The sequence below is a fragment of the Seriola lalandi genome, unplaced genomic scaffold (assembly GCF_002814215.2).
Source record: "Seriola lalandi dorsalis isolate HSWRI2012SDOR001 ecotype SW California unplaced genomic scaffold, Sedor1 jcf7180002054421, whole genome shotgun sequence".
Taxonomy (NCBI): domain Eukaryota; kingdom Metazoa; phylum Chordata; class Actinopteri; order Carangiformes; family Carangidae; genus Seriola; species Seriola lalandi.
In genome coordinates, this window is record NW_019524974.1 from 371,404 (window position 1) to 382,853 (window position 11,450).

General features: G+C 44.4%; 1 protein-coding gene across 1 annotated transcript; it reads left to right on the forward strand.

Annotated features, from left to right (window-relative positions):
• The first annotated feature begins 428 nt into the window (after positions 1 to 428).
• man2b1 (mannosidase, alpha, class 2B, member 1) lies at positions 429 to 11,340 on the forward strand. Its single transcript, XM_023410290.2, has 23 exons — positions 429 to 552; positions 852 to 954; positions 1,672 to 1,845; positions 1,938 to 2,131; positions 2,267 to 2,399; positions 2,565 to 2,710; positions 2,816 to 3,015; positions 3,115 to 3,235; positions 3,452 to 3,530; positions 3,883 to 3,992; positions 4,139 to 4,246; positions 4,583 to 4,699; positions 5,289 to 5,471; positions 5,570 to 5,667; positions 5,756 to 5,876; positions 6,167 to 6,285; positions 6,676 to 6,777; positions 7,104 to 7,191; positions 7,358 to 7,438; positions 7,528 to 7,752; positions 8,593 to 8,742; positions 9,032 to 9,134; positions 10,597 to 11,340. The coding sequence occupies exons 1-23, from the start codon at positions 442 to 444 to the stop codon at positions 10,698 to 10,700; spliced, it is 2,970 nt and encodes a 989-aa protein (XP_023266058.1). The 5' UTR covers positions 429 to 441; the 3' UTR covers positions 10,701 to 11,340.
• The last annotated feature ends 110 nt before the right edge of the window (positions 11,341 to 11,450 follow it).

Genomic DNA, 11,450 nt, shown 5'->3' on the forward strand with positions numbered 1-11,450 from the left:
GAAACCATTTTGTAGATTAATAAATAATTGATAAATCATGTCATCAGAAAAAAAAAAAAAACAACTTCATAAATGTATTCATAGTAAAAAAAAAATTAATTTCAGAGCTAGTATAGCCTGTATTTTATTTATTTTTTTACTTAGTACAAAAAGACCGACTACAAAGAACTATATTATATATAATATTTGTCCGTGTTTTCGGACCATCTTTCTACCTATGGAGTGACTCATCTCACTGCACAGACGCTCTTTGTCTTCTCCTTCTACCTGCAGTTGTGGCTTTTGTGTTTGTTTGTTTTGTTTGTTTTGTTTGTTTTTTTTGCAGTGCTGCCTGAGAGTCTCAGTTGAGGGACATAAAAATAAAAGCGGAAGTGTTGTCACGTGACCCCTCTCAACATAAACAGATGTCATATGATTCGCGCTTCATTTTTTTTTTCCAACATGGCGGCCGGAGCGCTGCAGCTGGCTGTGGCTCTCCTGTCTCTCTTCAGTGCGGTTTTAAGTTTCCCTCTTGGACCGGAAACAAAACACACAACAACATGCGGATACGAGGTTTGCCGCGTGTATATTCCGGTTGTTTAATGGGTGTAATTAACTTATTTAACACTAATAATTAGTTTAAACGGGGGACTTCTGGTTTCCAGCTGCGGCTACTTTCTGTTTTAGCTCATCCGCCTTTGCTCCCTGTCAGATAGGATGAGGAAGTGAGACTGGAAATGAACTTTAATAAAACTTTTAACATTGTTTCCGTGTTAACGGGTTTGAACGTTTCTCAACCATAAGACTATTTGTATATTTCCCGGCGTTGCGTTCACGGTGCGTACTGTATTTGTGTGTTTGTGTTTGTGCAGTCATGTCATGCCACCAAACCCAACATGCTGAATGTCCACCTGGTCCCTCACACTCATGATGACGTGGGCTGGCTCAAGACCGTGGACCAGTACTTCTATGGAGGTCAGTCCCTCTCTTCTACTTTATCAATTGTATTGATTAATTGTTGATTATTAGCCTGCTGATAATGGCTCATGTGAGATGGAGTATGATGCAGATGTTGTAGTAATTAATGTATTATTAGATGAAGATGTTACATACAACCCCAACTATAAGATTCATAAGCCAGAAAAATCCCCTTTTTAATGGTAAAATGATTGTAAGTGTCTAATGGTTAATAGATAACTAAGCTCTGCTGTTATGTGCTGTATTGACAAAATGAAGATGTACCTCCATCCACAGTCAGTAGTTATAAATTAACCACTTGTTATGACTCAAGTGCACAACCAGCATGTTGAAAACAGCTGTATTATGGTCCTATAATGTGCTTCCTGTCAATGCGTTTCTTCACTAGTAAACACTGGAATAACAGTTTTATAGTTTTACTGTGGTTTGGGTGATGAGTTTGCGTATATTTCAGCATCACGAGTCTTTTTAAAGTGAGAGCCGCTGTGTGTTTTGCAGACCTCTGACCTCTGTGTGTTATTTCATGTGTGGTTGTGTAAGCAGATATTAAATACACTCTGTGGAGTTTGAGGAGGAGCACATGTTTGTGAGCTGCACATGACTGCAAATGTGAACATAATGTTGTTTTATATAATAATACAGCTGTTTACACACAAGGTTCAGAGTTCTACCATGTTTCAAACCGTGTGTGTGTGTGTGTGTGTATGTGCGCAGACCGTAACGACATCCAGCATGCGGGGGTGCAGTACATCCTGGACTCGGTGGTGGATCAGCTGTTGAAGAACCCAGACAGGAGGTTCATCTACGTGGAGACGGCGTTCTTCTACCGCTGGTGGAAACGGCAGAGCTCCAGCGCGCAGCAGACGGTCAAACAGCTGGTAAATGAAGGTACATGAACCAACACTGAACTGATGTTTACACTGGGAGAGTTTCAGTGCGTGTGACCCGACCGACGATCTCCTCTCTCCGCCGTCCTCCAGGGCGTCTGGAGTTCGTGAATGGGGGCTGGTGCATGAGTGACGAGGCCACTACTCACTACAGCGCCGTCATCGACCAGATGACCATAGGCCTGAGGTTCCTCAATGAGACGTTCGGGGCTTGCGGTCGTCCCCGGGTGGCCTGGCACATTGACCCGTTTGGCCACGCCCGTGAACACGCCTCCATGTTTGCACAGGTAGTTTAGACCGGAGCCAAGGAAGCGCTGTTTTCTACTGAGGCTGGAAAGAAAAACACACAGAAACACAACAGTTAAGTGGCTTCTCAGCTAAACTTCACTCGGATCATTTCCTGTTTGTTTGTTTTGCTCCAGATGGGATATGACGGCTTCTTCTTCGGCCGTCTGGACTACCAGGACCGGATGCACAGGATGGTGCAGAAGGAGCAGGAGCTTCTGTGGAGAGCCTCAGACAGCCTGACCCCCCCCACGGCCGACCTCTTCACCGGTAACAAAACTCCACCACACCTGCACCAATGCTTCCTCTCATCTCTTCTAGTCTTTTAAGAATTCATTTAAGTTAATATAAAAAACATAAAGTATGGGTTTATTGAAATTGGAGTGAATTGATCATCTAACCTTTGCTCTCAACCTCCCCCCTCCCATCCACTAGGGATCCTTCCCAACGGTTACAACCCTCCCGAGGGCTTCTGCTGGGACCAGTCCTGTGATGACCCACCAATCAGAGACGACCCTGACCTGGAGGACTATAATGTTGATGATGTGGTGATGCGCTTCCTCACCATCGCCAACAGTCAGGTTCAACACACACACACACACACACACACACACACACACACACACACCATATCTTATGGGGGAGTGTGAACAGACTCGTAACAGATCCCTCCTCCTCTCTCTCAGGCCACGGTGTATAAGACGAATCACATCATCATGACCATGGGCTCAGACTTCCAGTACGAGAACGCCAACCTGTGGTACAAGAACCTGGACAAGCTGATCCACTACGTCAACGCCCAGCAGGCCAACGGCAGCAAAGTCAACGTGCTCTATTCCACCCCGTCCTGTTACCTCCAGGAGCTGCACCGAGCGAACCTCACCTGGTAGTGTGAGCTTTAACTTTAACGAGTATCATATCAGAATTACAGCCAGACGGTGTCTCATGGATTTTATGCTGCGACCATATCGTCCTCTCGACTCAGGGCTTTGAAGACGGACGACTTTTTCCCTTACGCAGACAGCGCTCATGATTTCTGGACCGGCTACTTCACCAGCCGACCGGCGCTGAAGCGTTACGAGAGGATCAGCAACAGCAATCTGCAGGTAGCGTCAGGTTCACGCCAGCTGATCCATTTACATCCCTCACGCGCATTAAAAAGGTTCATTCACAGGTGGAAAACTTTGAAACTGCAGGTCAGACTAGTCAGAGGATCACCAAACTCTTTTGGATTTACACTCTGGGACCACGAATACTAAACTATAAATGTCGTGTTTTAACTGTGTGGCTTTAAACAAGATATTTTTTTCCTCATGTTTTAGACGTGTAACCAGCTGGAGGTGCTCGGTGGCCCGGCCTCCAGGCAGGGACCCTTTGGGGAAGGCGAGAGCCAGACCATGAGTGAGATTTCTTTATTACCTTTTTATCATAAAACATTTCTCCTGGACTCAGACCAGGAGGGAGAGAGGTTATTATGTCTCCCCCTTGTGGTCACATATATATCTCCAGTGAGAAAAGATGAACTTTTCCTAACAAGGTTACAAATGAAATAAGAGAAGAAGTGAAAAGAATAAATGAATAAGATCAGTAGGAGTAATCGGTATAAATGACAACCTATTCTTAATGCTTCCACTAAAAGAGAAGCTTAAAGACTTCTGCGTGTCTGAGTTCAACAGGCGAGGATCACACTCGATCCTCTGTGACATTATGGTCTGATCGACGGCTTCTTGTTTGTTTGCGCTCTCACTGGCAGAGAAGGCCATGGCGGTGGCTCAGCATCACGACGCGGTGTCGGGCACTGAGAAGCAACACGTGGCCAACGACTACGCCAGGAGGCTGGCTAACGGCTGGCAGCGCTGTCAGGTATGTCAGACTTCACACAGCATTATCCTGCTCAGCATAATCCTCCGTATTATGTCCTGATAGTTTGAGCTTTTTTTGGCTGAATGTACTTGTTTTATTTTGAAAGTCCCTTCTATTTCCATACTTCCTGCATGTCTCTCTCTCAGGTTTTGGTCAGTAACAGTCTGGCTGCTCTGAGCGGCTCGTCTGCCAAGCGGATCTACTGTGACAACCTCAACATCAGTGTGTGTCCCCTCACCGAGTCCAGCAAAAAGGTGAAACACACACACACACACACACACGCACACACACACACACACGCACACACACGCACACAAACTAACTTGTCCAGCAGCTCCTGTTATTAACTTAATTAGAGTTAATTCCCCAACTCCTAACTCGACTTTAACCTTCAGAGTTGGAGTCTGTGCAAATACAGATATCTAAATCCTTTCCTACGACAAACATTTGTAAATAACTAAAGAAATAATAAATCAAGAGAAGCATGTTTTAGCTGCAGTAGATCCTCTCTAAATAATCTCATTAATAATAGTCATTATTGTTACTGGATGATGCTCAACCTCCCACCTCTGTGTCTGTCCCTCCCTCAGTTCTCAGTCAGCGTGTACAACCCTCTGGCTCGGCCCGTCACTCGGCCCGTCAGGCTGCCCGTCAATGGAACAGCGTACGCGGTGTCTGATGCTAACGGCAAAGCTGTGGACTGTCAGGTGTGTGCGTGCGTGCGTGCGTGCGTGCGTGCGTGCGTGCGTGCGTGCGTGCGTGCGTGTGTGTGTGGCAGCACAGCAGCCTTTAATCTGCATGGATGTTTTATTTGATAATGAGTGTGAGGGGATTATCCATCTTTTACAGCAACTTGCTCACAGTTAAAATATATTTTTTAATTCATATTTTAAGGGCAGGATGTTTTGTAAGGAATTGTTTTTGTCAACTTCAGGATAATAACTACGTATGAGTGGAAGTTTTCTGTGGTCATGTTATAATTTACAGTCATTTTAAACTCTTAAGAGCTTTCATAATTAAATATATTAATTGTTTTAGTCAAAAATCGATATAAGATGTGAAAATAAGATAATTTCTTCAAATCTTTATCAGTAATAATTATGATTTAGTGTTTGTGATGACAGGATTTCATGAAATATTCAAAACAATCTAAATTCAGATTATCCTTTGAGCCACGATCCTGCAGTCATGTTGTGTGTGTCATTTGTTTTAAATATGCAGTGATAATATAAAATGAAAAAGACGTAATCTGTGTGTGTGTGTGTGTGTGTGTGTGTGTGTGTGTGTGTGTTCCAGGTGGTTCCGGTGTCCAGAGCCACTCGGGAGGTGAGGAGGAACCGGGGCTTCGCCGTCAATGAGCTGGTGTTCCAGGTTCAGGCTCCTCCTCTGGGCTACAGCACATACTCTGTGTCCCTGCGTCAGGCGGGACCTCGGCCGGCCTCCGCGCAGCCTGGCGCCCCCACAGTGATCCAGAACAAGGTCTTAACGCGGCGTCATCACGCGCTCCTTTCATATTTCATGATGGGAGATAAGTCCAGTACATAAAACATGAGTATTTGTGTGTCCGTGTGCTCCAGTTCCTGCGGGTGACCTTTGACCCAGATACCGGCCTGTTGAGCAGCCTCAGCAACCTGGAGACCAAACAGAGCATCAAGCTGACGCAGAACTTCTACTGGTTAGAAACGCAACGAACTCACAGCACCGTTACACGTCCAAACTCTTGTTGGCGTTGTTGTTCACGTGTGTGTTTGTGTACGTTCCAGGTACAACGCCAGTGACGGCAACAACTTGGAGAGTAACCAGCCCTCAGGAGCGTACATCTTCAGGCCCAACTCGTCCACGCCGTTCGTCATCAGCCGGACGGCCAAGACCGAGACGATCCAGGTCCAGTTTCCTCACAGTGCACTGAGTCCTCATTAACGTCTGCAAATGTCGGGTTAATTAAAAAAAGGATGATTAATTACACAGCTTTAGTTTGACACCTGCTCACGGCAGCTGTGCCACATCTGTTGGCATCAGGTGTGGCACGCGAGACGCTTCCAATCCAGTGTGTAAGAGCGATGTGACCCTTTAAATACACCTGACAGACAGTTGTGTTTGTTTGTGTTTGTGTAATGAGATAATCAAATCATTTGCAGTGTGAATATAACGATCGGTGTTGGTTCACGTTGCAGACCTCAGTGGTGCAGGAGGTGAGGCAGTGGTTTGCTCCCTGGGTGTCTCAGGTGGTTCGTCTCCACGGCGACAGCAGAGCTCTGGAGCTGGAGTGGACGGTCGGACCGCTGCCCATCGAGTGAGTGTGCGCTCATCATGATGTTGCATCCAGATTTTTTCTTTTCATTCGATACCTGAGGAGTAAAAAAGGGTGAATCTCATTAGCATCCGTGAGCCAATCAGCATGCAGCATGCTTGGAGCAAGCTCTAATAATGCTGGTGATTGGCTGTTTATTTACACAAATACATTTGAGTGTGTAAAGAGACTGAGCTTAAAAATAAAACTGAAGTCAAACCGAAATTTGTACTTTAATTGTCCTTATGTTAAAGTGGATATGATAAAATTGGTATTGGAAAAAAGCATTGTTAAGAATCGGTATTGATATCAAAGTTTTATGTTAGAAAAGTCGGATTCCGTGAGTTATTCTGACCCTAAACAATTTGTTTTTCTTCTTCTGTCTCTCCTCAGCGACGGCCTGGGGAAGGAGGTGATCACCCGTCTAGACACCAGCATTAAAACCTCAGAGATCTTCTACACCGACTCCAACGGCAGAGAGGTGCTGCAGAGAAAGTAAGATGGCTGCCTACAGGCTGGAGTTAAACAACCAGCTGTGTAAAATCCGCTCCCGTAATGTAAACGTTTGTCTCGATCAGTCCCGCTTCTCTGACCGAGATCTAACAATTTCACTCACTCACAGATATTTCTTACTCAGAGATTCAGATTTAAAATTAGTTCATCCATCAATGTAACTTTTCTATAACACGTCAGGAACGTTTGTCAGACTCACTGTGTTTTATAAGGAAACTCAGAGGTAGGTGTGTGTGTGTGTGTGTGTGTGTGTGTGTGTGTGTGTGTGTGTGTGTGTGTGTGTGTGTGTGTGTATTGTTTCCCCTCAGGAAAGACTTCCGTCCAACATGGAATCTAATGCAGTCAGAGCCCATCGCTGGAAACTACTACCCCATCAACTCCCGCGCATTCATCAAGGTGTGTTATTGCAGAATAACAATAACTACTTTCTACCACAGGAACATGTTTTTGGATTTTATATAATGTTATCTCATGTTCTTTCTCTTCTCTTTGTAACAGATTTCAGTTTGTTTGTTTCCACTTGTGTTTTTTTCCTCATCCTTGTTGTACATGTGGTTTTCAGGATGATGTGGACCAACTCACCGTGGTGACCGATCGCTCTCAGGGAGGAGGCAGCATCCACAACGGCTCTCTGGAGATCATGGTGAGACACACACACACACACACACACACACACACACACACACACACACACACACACACACACTGAACTCCACCCTCCTCGTCCCTCAGCTCCACCGCCGCCTGCTGTATGATGATGTCCGCGGCGTTGCCGAACCGCTCAACGAGACCTCCAACATCTTCCCAGAGGGGCTGGTGGTCCGCGGCCGCCTCCTGCTCTCCCTCGACCCCCCGTCTGTCGCCGCGGACGCACACCGGCCCCTGGCGCAGGAAGTGGTGATGCAGCCGCTGCTGACGTTCACCAACGGAGATCTGAGTCCAAACACCCGACTGGAGGTGAGTGGGGGGGGTTGATGAAGTGCCGTCCTAGTTAAGACATGAAAACGGTAGAGTAGGTTTCAGTAAATTCTTTAACACTGGAGGTTAAAGTACAAACTCTCCTAGAACTAAAACAATCAATTAATTGATTAGCAAAAAATTTGATAAAAATAGCAAAAATATTAAACATTAGCCTCTAAAATGCTTTTTTCCATATACGATATTGAATTGAATGTCACCTTGGGTTCTTGCAAATGAAAAAAGACGATTTTTGACTGAATTCTAGCCTTTTATGGTTAAAATGATTAATTAAGATTAATTAATCATGCAAATATTAGTCAGTTGTAGCCCTAAACTCTTCTTTTAATTAGTGAAACGAGCTTGAGCTGCAGACTGCCTCATAAAAACTTTACGTTACTGTTCTTTTAGTTGAGGGTGAAGGAAAGGTTTGGCTCATTAAGCGTTTCTATGACCTGGATCAGAAGCACTAAAGGCAGTTTGTGAGAACGTCTTGCCGCCTGTCTGGCTGCTTGAGTGGACTTGACTCCTGCATGAACTCATTTCTCTCCCGTTGTGTACGTATTAGCATTTCCAGACATTGTTCTCATTTCTCAACGTCTCAGGAGAGTGCGTTGTTTTAAGCTCTCGTTGTGCTGATGTTTTCCTGTAATTAGAGACACGTTCTACTCTTACTAGACATTAGAAAATGAATAAGCAAAAAGAAATTAGCAAAGTCTATGAACAGGCCGCGTCTGAGAGCGAGTTTTAAATGGTTTTTATGGAGTCGACTGTCAGTGGATCCTCTGACCTGCGTGAATAGAGTAAAGTCAGTTTGTCTGTGTCTGTATCTGTGTGTAGTTCTCAGGTCTTCAGGCTGCGCTGCCCCCTGCTGTCCACCTCCTCACACTGACGCAGTGGGACAAAGACTCGGTGCTGCTCAGGCTGGAGCATCAGTTCCAGAGCTGGGAGAGCAAAGTGAACTCACAACCCGTCACCGTCAACCTGCAGGTCAGACGCTCAAACACCCTCCGGACACCTGGACAAGACAAGAGCTGATGTTATTACATTATTAATGACTGATTGATTATTAATGAATGAAAGTAGATCAGCAGGAAAGTTAATAAAACTCAAGAATTTCTTGTTTTAAGCTTCAAAAATAAGATTAGCTCGTTCTTGCTTCTTCTTGTTGTGGGGCCATTTTATAGATAATTAACTGGTTAAATAGATCAAATCAAAAAGTAGAGTAAATATAATAAAATGTAACTAATTCTGTCATCCGGTCTTTTCCTGTCTATAGAAGCTGTTTTCCACTCTGGACGTGCTGGGCATGTCTGAGCTGAACCTGTCAGCCAATCAGTGGAAAGACGAGATGATGCGTTTCAGCTGGACGCCACAGAAAGGTACGGGACACCCGCACCTGTCAGGCGCTGGATTACACGGGTTGAAATTAGATTTTGTCTGAAGGAACACGCCACTACAGATGATATCACCAAATCAGATCTGATAGTTCCTCCTTTTATTTTTAAAGGAGCTATTTGTACATTTAGCTATTGCTACATAGCTAACGTTAGCATTAACAGCTGTTTACTTACCAGTCTAGAAGAAACGTTGCGAGTTCAGCATCAAACTTCATTCCTTTACTCACCAACATCTGTCTCCAGAGGTGGAGAGATACACCAATGTTAGCTCTTCTCTCCATCACGTCTTTTCTTCTACTGAAGTTAGCATGCTAACCAGCTAGCCCCGGCCCGTCTCGTCACTGTAGCCTCCAGTCTGCCTTGAAGACGTAGCGCAGCCCAGAAGAAGTTTTATAACCACTTGTCTTGTAAATGCAAAGATGGCCGAAGGTCTTGTCAAGCAATAATCACCACCACCTGCTCTTTGTTCTGCAGCAGTGAAAACTCAAAAAAGTTGCTTTAGTTTTTGGTGTTTGGTATTAGAATCAGAACCAGGTATTATATCGGCACTAATTATCAAAACATTTCCAAGCCTAACGCCAGAAAAAGCAAAATACAGCAAATGTGTAATTATACAATTAATATACAATTATGTAAAAAGAATAAAGCAGCAGAAGTTTATGATAAATTAGATTGTTAGACCATTTTGGCCTGTAGGTGGCACTAGTGGGAAGCTCGACTGCCCAAAGTGGAAAGGGTTTATCCTCTGGGAAGCCTGAATGTGCTCAGTATATTTCTTGTGTAAGGGTGGAAATTTTGGCACAAGAACAGTCAGTGGTGTCACCAGAAAAATGTAGTTTTTATCCTCGAGATGATGAATGTCAACAGTAATCTTTGTGACAATCTGTCCATCTGATTTATCTCACCGTGTTCAAATTTTTGTCGCCGACTTCCAACCTGCCTAATCTCCCTAGAAACTGTGCTTTTGTAAATTAGTGGACAGTCATCCAAAAATGTGCATCAGGCAGCCAAACGCTGGAGAATCTGTGTCATCCACCAGCGCTCTGGCAGTTCACCAGCTCCCTGCCACTCACTGATGGACCACTTTGGCTGGTAGCGGAGCGTCGTGTTCAGTTAAGAGCGTAGATTGAAGACAGGAGCGCGAATCCAGAAATCCACTGACGCCTTTTAATTCTGCGAGGGCGGTAATCACTGCACCATTACAGTCGACTGAACTGTAAAGACGATCTCCCTGCAGGGACTCATTAAACAGGCAGCGTAATGAAATGAGTCATAAACTCATCGTTATGCTTCATAGTTTTATTAGTAAACTGCAGGGTGTTTTTTTTTTTTTTTAGCAGCTCAACGAGACTCATTCTGTTAGTTTTTACTTTAAAGTGTTGGATATTTGTAGAAATACTCTGCTTCTTTCTGGTGGTGTCTAAAAGCTGTGCTTGTTTTCCAGAGGAGAAGCCCCTGCTGAAGACGTTCCAGGACCCCTCCACGTGGGAGGTGACCTTGAGGCCGATGGAGATCCGAACCTTCCTGCTCAGGGTCAGCCTCAGATAGCCAATCACACGCTTCAGATTTTTTTTTTTTTTTGCGAGAAGCCACAAAATGAATAAGTGATGCAGTTACAGTCAAATGAAGTTCCTGTGACCTCCTGGCTTGGGTTTGATTCCACCAAGCGAGGACTGTCGTGCACCGGATTAAAAAAAGGAATGAGCGGATGTGTTCGCAGGTTGATTCTGAACGCAGACACGCGTGCGTTCAAACGCCAGCAATGTTAAATCAGATCAACGCTGTGGCCTCGTGCATCCAGAAACATGTGAAAATCCGGTTTGTTCCGATTTTAAACGAAGAAATGAACCAGACGTTCAGATGTTTTTTGGAAACCTAAGCTGCGTTCAGAGCCACTGAACATGTTTCTCATTGGAGGCATTTGTACAGTATTAGCTGAAGCTGCCTTTTTGTATTTAGTGCAGACATAAAAAAAATAAATAAATCAACAAGAGACAATACAACTAAAATCTCTCCAAAACTGAACCCGGAACATTTTCTCTCTACAAACTGGTGCCAACATGTTTCTATCTGTCTGCCTGATGTGTGCAATAAGTGTTGACTTTTCTACTTCTGCCAATGTGTGTGTATATACTTTGATTTTTATACTGATCATCAAGCAGCTCAATAAAATCTATCACTTACTGTATTACCTGTGTGTTAACGTTACAGATTCTGTGCATAATCAATCAGACGGAGGCAGGTTTTACTGAACAGTTAGTTTACTGCGTCTAAACTATTAATTAAAACTCGAAACAA